The following is a 12,941-nucleotide window of genomic DNA, read 5'->3' as shown; positions in this document are numbered from 1 at the left end:
ATAAATAGGCAGGTATTGATTAACATTATAAACAGTAGTAAAGCCAATATACCAATGTAATTTCATTCTACTATCTGAAAATTTGTAAACGCTCACCAGATAAAAATCTCACTATATGATCCATGTAATTATTCTTAGGGGACATATGTCCCAGAATAAAGTTATTATTTCATTTCATTATCCTAAAATAACTTGTTTACTAATGGCCTATCGATAGATTGCTCTTGTAGCACCACCCTACCTTTTAAAAACAAAAATTATTCATTTGGAATGTAATCAAACTAAATTTACTTCTAAAAATAATTAAACAAGAATAATCAGCATTCCTAAACCAGGAAAAATTAGACTCCCTCCAAAAATAATTCTTCCATTTTGTACTATAATATATCATCATATATAATATATGAAAACTAATCCAATTTTTAACCTTACGTATTTTTGAGATAGCAATTTTTATGTTTTTCTCTTTAATATCTTACTATTTATAGAGTAAATTATTATAGAATAACGCCAACATTCTAATAAGAATAATGGGGCCATTAAAAATAATATTTTTCATCCCTACAAAAACGCATCAATCAGTTCAATAGGCCAGACCAAATATCAGGAAATGAAAATACTTTTAAAAAACTACAACCCAGCCTTATTGTGTCTACAAGAGACAAAATTAACTCCTAAACTAAATTTAAGAATAAGAGATTATTATATATAGAGAAAAGACAAAGAAATAGATGAAGCACACTGAGGAGTTGCTATCGCAGTAAAAAAAAATACCTATATAAAATTGGATATCCAAACCCCTTTGTAAGCATTTGTCATAAAAGTTAAATTATGGTTTACAGTTACAATATACAACATATATTTGCCACCTTTGGAAATGATTAATGGAACAGCTTTTATTCAACTGATTAATAGTCTTCCTCTTCTTATATTGTATTTGGAGATATGAACGGATTGCATCAGACTTAGAGCCCAGCAACATCTAATACCAGAGGAAATATTATTAGAAGAATAATAGACAGTACAGATTCTCTTCTACTTAACACAGGAGAAGCTACATATTTCTGCCCAAGATCCGGATCCACATCAGCAATAGACAACTTTTACCACACCTAACTTCTTTATGCAAGTTACCTGGAGTGTCAGTGACGACTAATAGGGGAGTGACCATTTACCAACACTAAAACATTTCACCACCAAAATACCCAAAACCAAAAGAAATCCTAGATAGATCCGAAAGAAAAAGCTGATTGGATGGAATTCATAAGACAAATGAAAAAATTCAAAAAACATCGACCAGAAAGTGGAGACAAAACAATAGAGAACTTCACACATAATATAATACAGTTACCCCTACAGACAATGTCAAAAACGAGGGGGATCCTAAAACAAATCATACACCATTGTTTGACGATGAATACCGGAAAAACATTAGAATAAAGAATAAAGCTCTCAAAGATTTTAAGCGAAAACCTACTAAACACAACTTGATAAAATATAAAAAACAAAAAGCAACAGTCAGAAACCTTATAAAGATTAGAAAGAAAAGATCCTGGACTTCATATGTAGAATCAATGAAGTAAAATACACCAATAAAAAAACTATGGAAAAAATCCGTAGTATAGCCGGTAATAACAATATAGCGACCCTGATACTAAAAATCCAAAATGAAGTGATTTCAAATCCTAAAATAATAGGGAAACTCTCATGAATCATTTTGCAGCCATTTCTAACTTGGATAACAATCATAATCAAGAAGAACGGGAAATAGATTTTACACCATCTACGACACAAGATAGCTCATCTTAGCTGGACTATAATCGTCCCTTCACAATCTGAGAACTGCACACAGCAATAGATGAAATAAAATCCTCCTCACCTGGAATAAATGAAGTGCATAACATTATGATAAAACACTTTCCTTACGAAACTAATAAAGAGCTTCTTCCAATATTAAACAATATCTGGGAACACATCCACATACCCCAAGGCTTGGAGAGAATCCATAGTCATCCCTATACTCAAACTGGGGAAAAATAAGCTACAACCCAGTAGTTACTGGCCAATATCACTTACCAGCTGTTTGTCAAAACTCCTGGAGAAAATGGTTAAGAGACGTCTGATGTGGGTCATTAAAAAATGTAACCTCTTGTTACCTATACAATGTGATTTTAGGAAAAGTAGATTGACTATAGACCAGCTTGTGACAATGTAAGCCGAAATTTTTAACACTTTTATAGATCAATCAGAAGCAGTAGGTATATTTTTTGATACTGAAAAAGCACATGACACTACAGACTGGAAAATTATAATAAACACTATATGAATGGGGCTTTAGAGGAATGTTGCCAAAGTAGTCAAAGGAATCTTCAACCATAAACCAACATGGTTAAATCATATAAAGCACCCGTGAGAAGAATGCTCTAAGATGTTAAGGCTGTTAAAAGTATTAGCAAAAAACTTCTTGGGGAGCTGATAGGAAGTCAACGCTCATGTTCTACACAAACAAGTATAGTATGAACCAAGATAGACTACGGCTGTAAGCTTTATTCTTCAGCTAAAACAAACTGTCTCCTACTCTTAGTCTCTGTACACCATACTGGAATAAGACTTGCAACAGCTGATTTCGGGATGAGCCCAATAGAAAGTCTCGGTGCTGAGGCTTCTTTACCTCTACTTATTTTTTGGAGGTAGGAATTCTTGAACAGTTACATCACCAAAATCAAACTCCAACCGACTAACCCATATATTTCACTCTCATTGCATGAGAAAATCCTAAATAAATCCTATATGGAATGCTCCATTATGTGCAAGACAGAGAGAAATCATAATAGAGATTTATGGCATGCCTACAAGCCAAGCTGACTCTATCTATAGATCACCCTCCTAGAAATACCAGCCTTATAAAATTGATTTAACTATGATACGTCAGAACCAAAAAAAAATTTTAATTCCTCAAGAAGATACAAAAAAAATTTTAATTCCTCAAGAAGATACAAAAATATTCAAATCATAAAAATCATGACCCACGATAGACAAAATCCACAATTATATAGACATGTTAAAACATCTTAAAAAATGTGTATCCTTTCTCTGGACTCCAGGGTACTCAGGAATACCTGTAAATGAGGCAGCAGATAAAGCGGCTAAAGAAGCGGCTAAAGAAGCAGCTACAATTAATGCTCCACCACTTCAAATTTACAAGCCGAAAGATGTAAAGGCATTTTTAAGGAACAGAGTCAGGAAAAGTTGGGAATCAATGTGGGCTGAGGTTCCACTCACAAATAAGCTGAGAATTGTTTTTTAAAAACACACAAAAGTGGACAGGTGCCATAAGGGGAATAAACGGAAATAAACCCAACTGTATTCTAAAATATAAATTAACAATATCGACAAGTGCAATCATTAAAAGAAAACAATCTATATTAGAAATATTCAACTATCAAATACCAAAGACAAGAAGATCAATAAAGTAAAAAGGGCACAATAACCAAGAAGTTGATCGCCTAGAATAAAACTAATCTAAAAAAAAAATCTAATTAATTGCCATCTATCATTAAGACACAGCATGAATTATATAAACCACCATTAATAGTAATAAAATGGAGTAAAACATGTGTTTCATTCATTTAATTTTGTTTTTATCTTTGAAACTGCTATTACTATAGTACTCCTAAATCTACATGAAAATCAAAGTTTTACCAGAACATTTTGAAGAAACCTTTGGCCACTTTCAAATGGCTATGGACAAATATCTGATAGTTGTTATCTTCCTAGATAAATCTCCTGATTTTTCTGACTAATTAAAAAAAAATCATTTGATCATTGAAAATTTTCACTAGGGCTTTTGAGGTTTCAAACATAGCTTAATACTACTCTTACTGAGATTTACAAAAGAAAAATTGTTTGCAATAATTGATGCAGGATATTAATGTATATATATTGGACTATCAGAAATGCTTCTTCAATCAACATCCCTACCTCCCCTTAATTCCATTCAAATTCTGAATTAAAAGAAAAAATTAACTTTTTCATTTAAAAAAGAGGACTCTGGACATGATCTCCTTGCAGACAAGCCTGCTACTCAGAAAAGTCAAAGAAAATCAGAAAAGAACCAAGTGAACAGGTTTCCTTGGAAACAATATGCATAGAATACTAAATAAAATAAAACTAAATTAACATTACTCCCAGGTGCCTGTTACAGAATGAAGTAAAAACTAATACTATTAGTTGTGCTTGGTAAAATTTTGTATTATAATTACAAAGTACAAAATATAATAAATCGAAATTACAAGCAAAATATTAGAAGGTTATAACATGTTTTCAATCATTATCAAAAACTATTAAATCGGTAGAACAAGTGATACACACGCACTCCTTTCTAATCTTGGGTTATGCGATGGTTTATAACAGAAATATCTTAAATTATAAGGCTTCTAAGAACATTGCTTGTTTTTATAAGTAAAATTTCAATATTTGAAAGACAAAGTTACATAAAACGACTAGAAACTTCTAAAAACCAAAATTGGTTGTCATTGTGCTAAGCCACTGATATATCCATCTAAATTGTTGATAATTTAAGTGTAATACTTTTAATTTGTTTGATCATGTTGGTATCAACTATGTATTGGAAATTGATTAATGATAGAAGAAGTACTCAAGGTATGTAATTAAAATTAATAAAAATTTTATTAATTGATAATCTACAAATCAATCCACGGTGTCAGTTATCACCTACAAAGTTGAATATTATGCTTTTGCTTCTATTTATTTAGAATCATTTCTTTGTTTGGACAATTCTTCTGCTTTGTAATTTGAAAAAATTGGTTTTTGAACTTTTCAATCCTATAAGTAAATAATTGAACTTTGTAAAGTAACATTTTTTTTCTGAATTTTTGGATTGAAACTTTATAGCCTTAGAATAGAAAGGATAAGAAAAGAAATAATAAACACACAATAACAAAATGACAAATCATAATAAAACAACTCATTATTAATTCTTTAAACAAAAAAAATAATAATATTTTAAGCCAATGAATTTGCAATATGTTGTTATTGTTGTCTTGGTGTCATTGGTACTAGGTTCCATCTCTTCATGTTCTATAGGAACATCCAAATCCCCTTCTTCATCGATCCTAAAAACATCCTCTGTACCAGACCTTACAAAATTGCATAATGTTATGCAGCTTTTGGTATAGGGTTTAATCGAATGTAATTTAAACATGGGAATTTTCCCTGTAATATGCCCAACGCTCTTTTTATTAGCTACCATGTCGCCTTCAGTCTCTTCTTTTAGCAGAGTTGTCTGGTTTCTGGTGCAATGGTGCTATTCAATTTTTCATTCAATGCATGCTGGTATCTTCAAGGAATATTTCAAGTCTCCAGGAAGGAACACATTAGGAAAGATGTTCTGGGTTTCAGAACTCTTGAGTCTAGACCACTTAGTACTGCCATAATAAAAAAGGCTGTAGGGCCGCAAACGAATATACAGTTAATTGAGTGGGCTCTATGGCAATCAATAAACGCTGCTTTGTTTATAACTGGAGTGTCAATAAGAATCAATAATACATCTAATTCTCAATAAACCGGGGAGCATTGAGCCATAATATAAAAAGAATTTTTAACTGCAGCAATGTTATCCAGCCAAGCAAACAACTGTTTGCAATAAAAGGCTGTTAATGGCAAAAAGAAACACTTCTTATGCATCTACAAACAGTGAATTTTTAACTGCAGCAATGTTATCCAGCCAAGCAAACAACTGTTTGCAATAAAAGGCTGTTAATGGCAAAAAAAAAACACTTCTTGTGCATCTACAAACAGTGAATTTACTGACACCATGCATATCTATCGTGTGATATTGACTTCCACTTCCCAGCGAATTAGGTGAAATACAAAGTTTATTTATGCTTTGGAGATCTTTTGGGCATCTTATCTATTAATATGATCTGCTAATTGTGGTCCTATTTCTAATACCAATGCTTCTTATTTAGTAGGTGACAAAGGAAACATTCTTTAAATTCAAACTCAGTTTGAAAACTGAAATTCTTCCTAATGCTACATACTTTTTTTCGATAATTGTTCTGTCCAACAAAATAATTATTAAATTGTTCTTCATCACTACCGAGCTATAAATTGTCCACATTTGTAGACAAAATAAGTGAATTAATTAATAACAAAATCTCAATAGAAAAACTATTAACCTTATAAACCGGTAACGGGTACCTCGATATTACAAGTGAACTGAGAATTATACTAGAAATACAACTAAACACATGTCCATTCCTAAGATTAGAACAATTAGCCACTTTTAATCAAACACAGCTTGTACTTCCGATTCTAATACTTTTAGTTTGTACTTTCATATAATAAAACAAAATCATTAATTTAGGTTAACATTCATGCTCTACCAATGATAAGAATTTGTAATCTCCAAAATAACCTTTCTTAATGCTGATTTGTACTTTATAATTCGTATACTTGTCGTTACTTACTAATACTATTAGCTATATTATGAAACAGACCCTGGATAGCATAGAACCTAAAGAGGAGGGAGTTAATTAATCAAGTTTTTTAATCTTTGCACACTAATGGTAGTCTAAACAATGATCACCTCCCAATATCTAGCACTGGTTAGTCAAAATTCATTTCACTGCACTGGCAAAGTATTTATTAATTTTATATTTTAAAATTCTTGTCAATATTTGGAGCCAGGCTCTTATCCTTCCTGTCTTATTGTCATAATACAAAAACCTCACAACACTAGTTACTTGGTTTCTACATATAGACCTGTTTACTTTGCTTCTCACCTACTTTAAAAATTTTAAAAATCAATGATGTACAGGCAGACAGTTAGTATCAATTCCATTAGTTATAAAAATAGTAACACAGAATAACTAGCTATATTTGAACAATAATCAAAGGACAAAGGCTATAATGCTAGTGGTATTGCTGCCATAGCTCAACCAATTGATAAAGCCTGGCTACTGGAACTCCTCATCAATTAAATCAGTATTCTTTTCAACAGATTTTTTTAATACCTGGTGAAGTTAAGAAATACATTACATTTCCCCAAATACTGACATATTCTATGACAATAAAACCCTGACAACAGCTAACAATAAAAAAACAAAACAGTTCTTCTAAAATACATAAAACTGAAGTTAATTTTTTGTCATTTCAGTTCAGTAAATTTTGGACAAAAAGGATGATATTCTATACAAAGTTTTTTAGTCTCTTGATATAGTTTAATTTGCCACCACCGCTTCGATTCTCTTTATAATGACTGAAATAAAGATGATATATGTAATGTAATTGAATGTAAACTGGTGGGTGCTTTTTTTCCCATCTCCTCGCCCCACTTGTCCGAGGGAGCTCATTTAGAATGTTTGCTCAAGTAAATACGCAGTGTAACAGCTGATTTTTCACAGAAATGATAGACATGTCTAATTGGAGAAAATGGAACAAGACTAAATCTCCACTTCTTGTGCCAACTTAGAGGTAGAGAAAGAAGTTTGAGTGACTAAGGTATCAGTTCAAAGAGATTTTTTTCTTTGTGTTCCAGCCAGCATTTTGACACAGTTTATTAAGGTGGGTAACAGTTTAGAGATTCAAGAAGTTAAACTTATTATGATTCCATGAAAAAGGTAGGTAGTGTAGTTCATTTTAAGCACTTAATTAATGTTTGGTACTAAGGAAAACCCAATGGTCAATTTCAAATTTGAAACCAGCAAGATTACCTACTTGGTAGAGATTAAAGATTTTATTTATTTACTAATAGGCTACTGACAGATGATTTAGATCTAAATGTGTATAAATATTACTGAATATTAATAATTACAGTTGTGCTAAACACCAAATGTATACAAATTTTATAAAAACCCATGGGCTGCATGAAATTTTCACAGGAGTTAGCTAGTTCTAAGTACATATAAGTGAAGATTGAATAAAAAATTTAAACAGTATTGTAACAATGTTATCAGGTCAATCAATTATACTTTTAATTGTCAATGAATTAAAACCAATGTTTTTGGATAGTGTGGAAAAAAAAAAGAGAGTAACTCAAGGTTAGTTAAAGTGTTGTGAATATTTTGGTTACTTTGCAATAAAATAAAATTGTTTTTGTTTCTGTTCTTTGTGGTTTGTTTCTTGGCCCAAGATAACACGTGACAATGGGTGTCATATTGGGTAGGAAAATGAGAAGAAACTATTTTTTTTAATTGTAGATAGAAAGTGAAGTATTTAGTTACTTGGAAGTATGTAGTTACTAGGAAGAAGAAGAGGTTAGGAACAGTTATACTGTCCTGTGTCCCTAATACTTAGGGAAATGAAATCCACCATGCATATAATGAAATCTGGCCAGAATGAATTGAAAAAAGTCTAACAGTCAAGTTCAAGAATGTTGAAAAGGACTTAGGAAGCACAGGGAAACAGGTTGAAAATATGGAAAACCAGCTAGGTCTGGACTGTGATGTTGAAAAGCAGATAAGGACCACAAAAAGATGATATGAAGGTGAGGAAGGAGTGGAACATTATATTGGGAGACTCAATGGTAAAGCTGACTTCCTGGGACAGGAGGTTAAGCCTGTTAAGACCGAAGGATGTATCACAGATGTGTGATTGATACTTGAGATGGATGCTCGTAAAATGGAAGAAGTCACTTTGGGAACCCCAGCTATACTCAAGCCTTCAACATACGACAGAGGGCTGGTAAGGACAACTAATCTGTGGCAATTCAAGGCAGCATCCTCAAATGACAGCTGGAATGATGATGATGGAATGAAGGTGGAAGGAACGACTTCCCTAATCATTTATTTCGAGAGGAGACCCTGGATATTATTCAGAGCATGTATACTAACTTTTGTAAGAAATGTCAGGGCTTACTATTTTCACGACATTTTCGAGAAGAGATCATGTGGCCCTCATCTGAGGATGGTTCATGGAGAACAGTTCAGAAGAAGAAGGCAGAATCCTGGGAAACCATTGGAGCAGCTCAGAATGGAAGTTTCTCAACTGGAGGAGTTCACTAATGTTATGGTTCCAGAGGACGCCCAGGAAACATGACTATCGATATTTTTACCAACGGGGTGCGTGATCTGGACCTACAGCAGTGTTTGAAATTACCGAGACCGAAAACCCTCACTGAAAATGTAGCAAGTGCCCAAGATTTCGAAGTAGTCAAGAAATGTATACAAAAAGGTACAGGATTACAATATATTCGAAAGCCTAAGGATAAGGAAAACTCTAGGAATATGGATAATCATTCTAGCAAAAGAGATTATTACAGGGAAAGAGAAAAGGATAGAGACAAAGATAGAAAGGTTAGACGAAGAGGCGATGATAAAAGAAGGAAGTTTGATACAGATGGAGAGAAAGAAGGAAAGACGATAACTCTTGTGGCAGGAAAGATTACAGCTGGAGAGAAAAAGGAAAAAATTAAGATAAAAAGGGAAGGGGGTTAGTAGAAGAAGAAGAGAGGAAGTATGTTAAAAGATATAAAGAATGTTGTAGAAGAGATAGATAGGAGACAAGAAGATAAAAAAAATTAAGGAGTGACTTAATCAGTTCAAGACATGGAGACCACCATAATAATGATTTAAAAAATTGGAAAATCAGAAAGTAGTAGATACATAGAAGTACTAGAGACTAAAGACAAATCAGAACAAGATTCCTCTCGGCATCATAGGAAACATATTTATAAGAAAGATTCCAAAATCTAGGATGTGGAGAAGGTTCTGTTCGGGACGAACAGTTTTTAAGAAGGGGGCAGTATAATGATGTTATACAAAATTATGATTTTGGATAGTGTGGAAAAAAAAAAGAGAGGAACTCTAGGTTAGTTAAAGTGTTGTGAATATTTTGGTTAATTTGCAATAAAATAAAATTGTTTTTGTTTCTGTTATGTTGAAAGTCACAGCTAGTAAACTTAAGCACTTTATTCAAAGATGTTACTTCTGTAGCATTAAGATGATGGTATACCATATTATCAGATGTTTGACTAAACAACAGATACCAAACCAAATCTACATGCACATTTTACCCCAAGTTTCTTATTTATAAACAACAAGATCACCTGTAGTGATTAAAATAAAAAAGAATCAACTAACCTTATAATATACATCTGGAACATACTGTTTATCACTAGATTCTTTAATGTAGCCAAGCTGAGGGAGATCTTTGGTAGGGATGAGACACTGGTCACGAACAAGGGACATGCACTGTGCAGACACAGCATAACCTTCCATGTGGACTTGATTCCTGGAATCACCTGAAAAAAAAATTAACTTGATCAAAGATGCCAGGATATTTAAGATATATATTCATTCGAATATGTAGAACATAATTTAAAATACAACAAAAATTTTTTTTTTTTCATGACATTTTAAATATCAAAATGTAACTTAGTTTTACTTCTTTACTTTTTGTTTGATTTCACATCGCTGTCTTATGGTGAATTTGTTTGGCGGGTCACTAGGGAGGATCTGAGAGAGGGAAGTCGGGAGTGAATTTGTTGATAAAATGAAACAAAAATTGTGAAATAGAAGGAACAAGAAAGGGAAAGAAAAAAAAGGAATAAATTGAAATATTTGTATTTAGTGTGTAGAATTGATTGTAAATGGAAAACTGTGAGAAAAAAAAAATGTTTTCTTTCTACTTTATTATATTACGTTAAAATATGTAACTTATATATGTGCGATCACGGATTGATTAGTATGCTGTAGCAACCCGATGTATTTGGGCAGCATGAATGAATAAAGCATTTTTCTCTCTCTATAGAACAGAGTGATATCAAAGCTATCAAAAGGAGTGATATCAAAAAGGCTGCCGTCATTTCAGTAATAAACATAGAAACAGATCGTAGCACACAATAACAGCACAAACATAATTAAATACAATGACGATACAAATATTAATAACGCCCTAAATACAAAATGGCCTTTGAAATAACCTATCAATGAAAGGAAACCTTTTATGAGAACACCAAACAAAGATAAAGCAGCTTTTCAGAGTAAGTAATGTAAACTAAACAGGAATGTATCAATATCATCCTAAAAACAACTCGGTTGTTAAAAATTTACAAGCAGAAAAAAAAAAAATAGATGTAAGAAAAAGAAGTGATATCAAAAATACTGTCCTCATTTCAATAAAAAACATGTAAACAGATTGCAGCACAAACATAATTAAATACAATGACGATAATTCAACTCATCTAACTTGAAAAGTCAAATCAAGAAATGGTAACTGTTTCCATGAACAGTACGGAGACATTGAAAATTGAACAATAAAATGTGAATATTGAAAAAATATGTAAAGTATTGAAAAAATATGTAAAGTATGTAAAAAAAAAAATTGATTAATATCAATAGTGTGGAGAAAATATTATTATTTTTATTATAAAAGAAAATATGAATGTTTTATATACAAAAGTTATAATTTATTTCATAAGTCTAAATGAAGAATTATTTATGATATATAAATAATGTCTATGAAATATAAGGTTATTAGGTGTTTTAAATAGAATATTAATGCATTGTGCTGATAACATTTATTTAATCATTTGAATGTAAAATAAATATTTAGTAATTTAAAGTTATAAATTTAAATATTTGATAACGAGGATGATTTTTGTCAAGACACCAGAACAATGCAATATACATGAAACAAGCACCGATTGTCATTCACTCGTAATTACTGATGTATATCAACAATATGAACTTATAAAACTTGTTATTTTGAGTATATGAAGTGGATTAAGTTTTTAAAGACTTAAAAACTAAGTAACGATGATTTTTAAACGTAAAGAGACAGCACAGTGATAATAAAAAAAGACTGTCATTTGTTAGAATTTTTAGCCAATACAAGTCACTGAGAAAGCAGAACGAATCAGTTTCTTTTAAGAACTAAAAGTAATAAGACATGCGTAAGTCTGGCCAAAAACAGTTGATTAATTTTAAAATATATCACAAGTGCTTTTGCCAATTATAAAATTAGTCAAATAGTTAATTAAATTTAATTAGTGATTATGATCAAATCAATACAATAGCTTTCAAACTAAAGTATTTAAAGATAATTCAAGTGAAGTTGCAAAGTTGAAAATTATTAAGAAGACACAACACCAGGAAAACATCTCATCAAATAATGAACATTAATTGAAATCCAACAACCAAGTATTTTACGACATTTACAAAAAATGTATTAATATTTTTTTTAATATATTTAATTTATATTTATGTTGTATCATTTAAATTTATTTATATAAGACATTGCTTTTCTAATATAAATAAATTGTTCCTAACTAACACCTAGAGAAGGGGAAGGAAGAAAACTTGGTTTTTGTTTTATTTGTTGCTTAGGCACAAGCAGATGTTTCCTGGATGAGGAGGTCCTTATCATCTCTTGTCTAGCTCAAGGGAGACATCTTGAAAAAGAAGACATTGAAGAGTCACCCAAGAAAAATAACGGACTCTGAGTTTGGATTAGCTGGTGAGAGGACGTCCATCATCAGCTGGAAGCAGGGAGGACTGGAAGCCATTATTGATGATTAGACATAGCATTTTAGGAAAGAAGACATCAAGACTCATCAATCATCAAAATAAGATTATGTAATTGGTTAGTTTTGTTCTAACTAGAAATTGATACATTTGTACAATACCTATTAATTTAGTTTTAAGTGTTATTTTATAGTAATTTATAATATTAGTATAATATAATATTAGTAATTTTAGTAAAGTGTCTGTTCTGATAGCCTAGAAACCCACCCTGAGATTAAGAGTTTAAAATGTTATAAAATTTAAATAAAATTCTACTATCTATTTTATAATATAGCTTTTAATTTGAACCCAAGCTACATTTAAGATATGAGAATTAAATTAAAACTATTAAAAATTTCCTTTTATTTACTTTAAAATTTTTTTGAATATTACAATATACGAATCTTTTCTTTA

At 31.3% G+C, this 12,941-nt stretch overlaps 1 protein-coding gene across 1 annotated transcript in view; it reads right to left on the bottom strand.

Moving 5' to 3' along the window:
- Npl4 (nuclear protein localization 4) overlaps positions 1-12,941 on the bottom strand; it is a 63,326-nt gene that overhangs the window by 25,664 nt on the left and 24,721 nt on the right. The window contains exon 10 of the mRNA XM_014424283.2: positions 10,104-10,264. Within this exon, the coding sequence (XP_014279769.1) occupies positions 10,104-10,264 (161 nt within the window). The remainder of the gene's footprint in view (positions 1-10,103; positions 10,265-12,941) is intronic.

This window comes from Halyomorpha halys, unplaced genomic scaffold (genome assembly GCF_000696795.3).
Source record: "Halyomorpha halys isolate HHAL.00 unplaced genomic scaffold, Hhal_1.1 Scaffold461.1, whole genome shotgun sequence".
NCBI lineage: Eukaryota > Metazoa > Arthropoda > Insecta > Hemiptera > Pentatomidae > Halyomorpha > Halyomorpha halys.
This window is presented reverse-complemented; position numbering and strand designations above follow the sequence as displayed.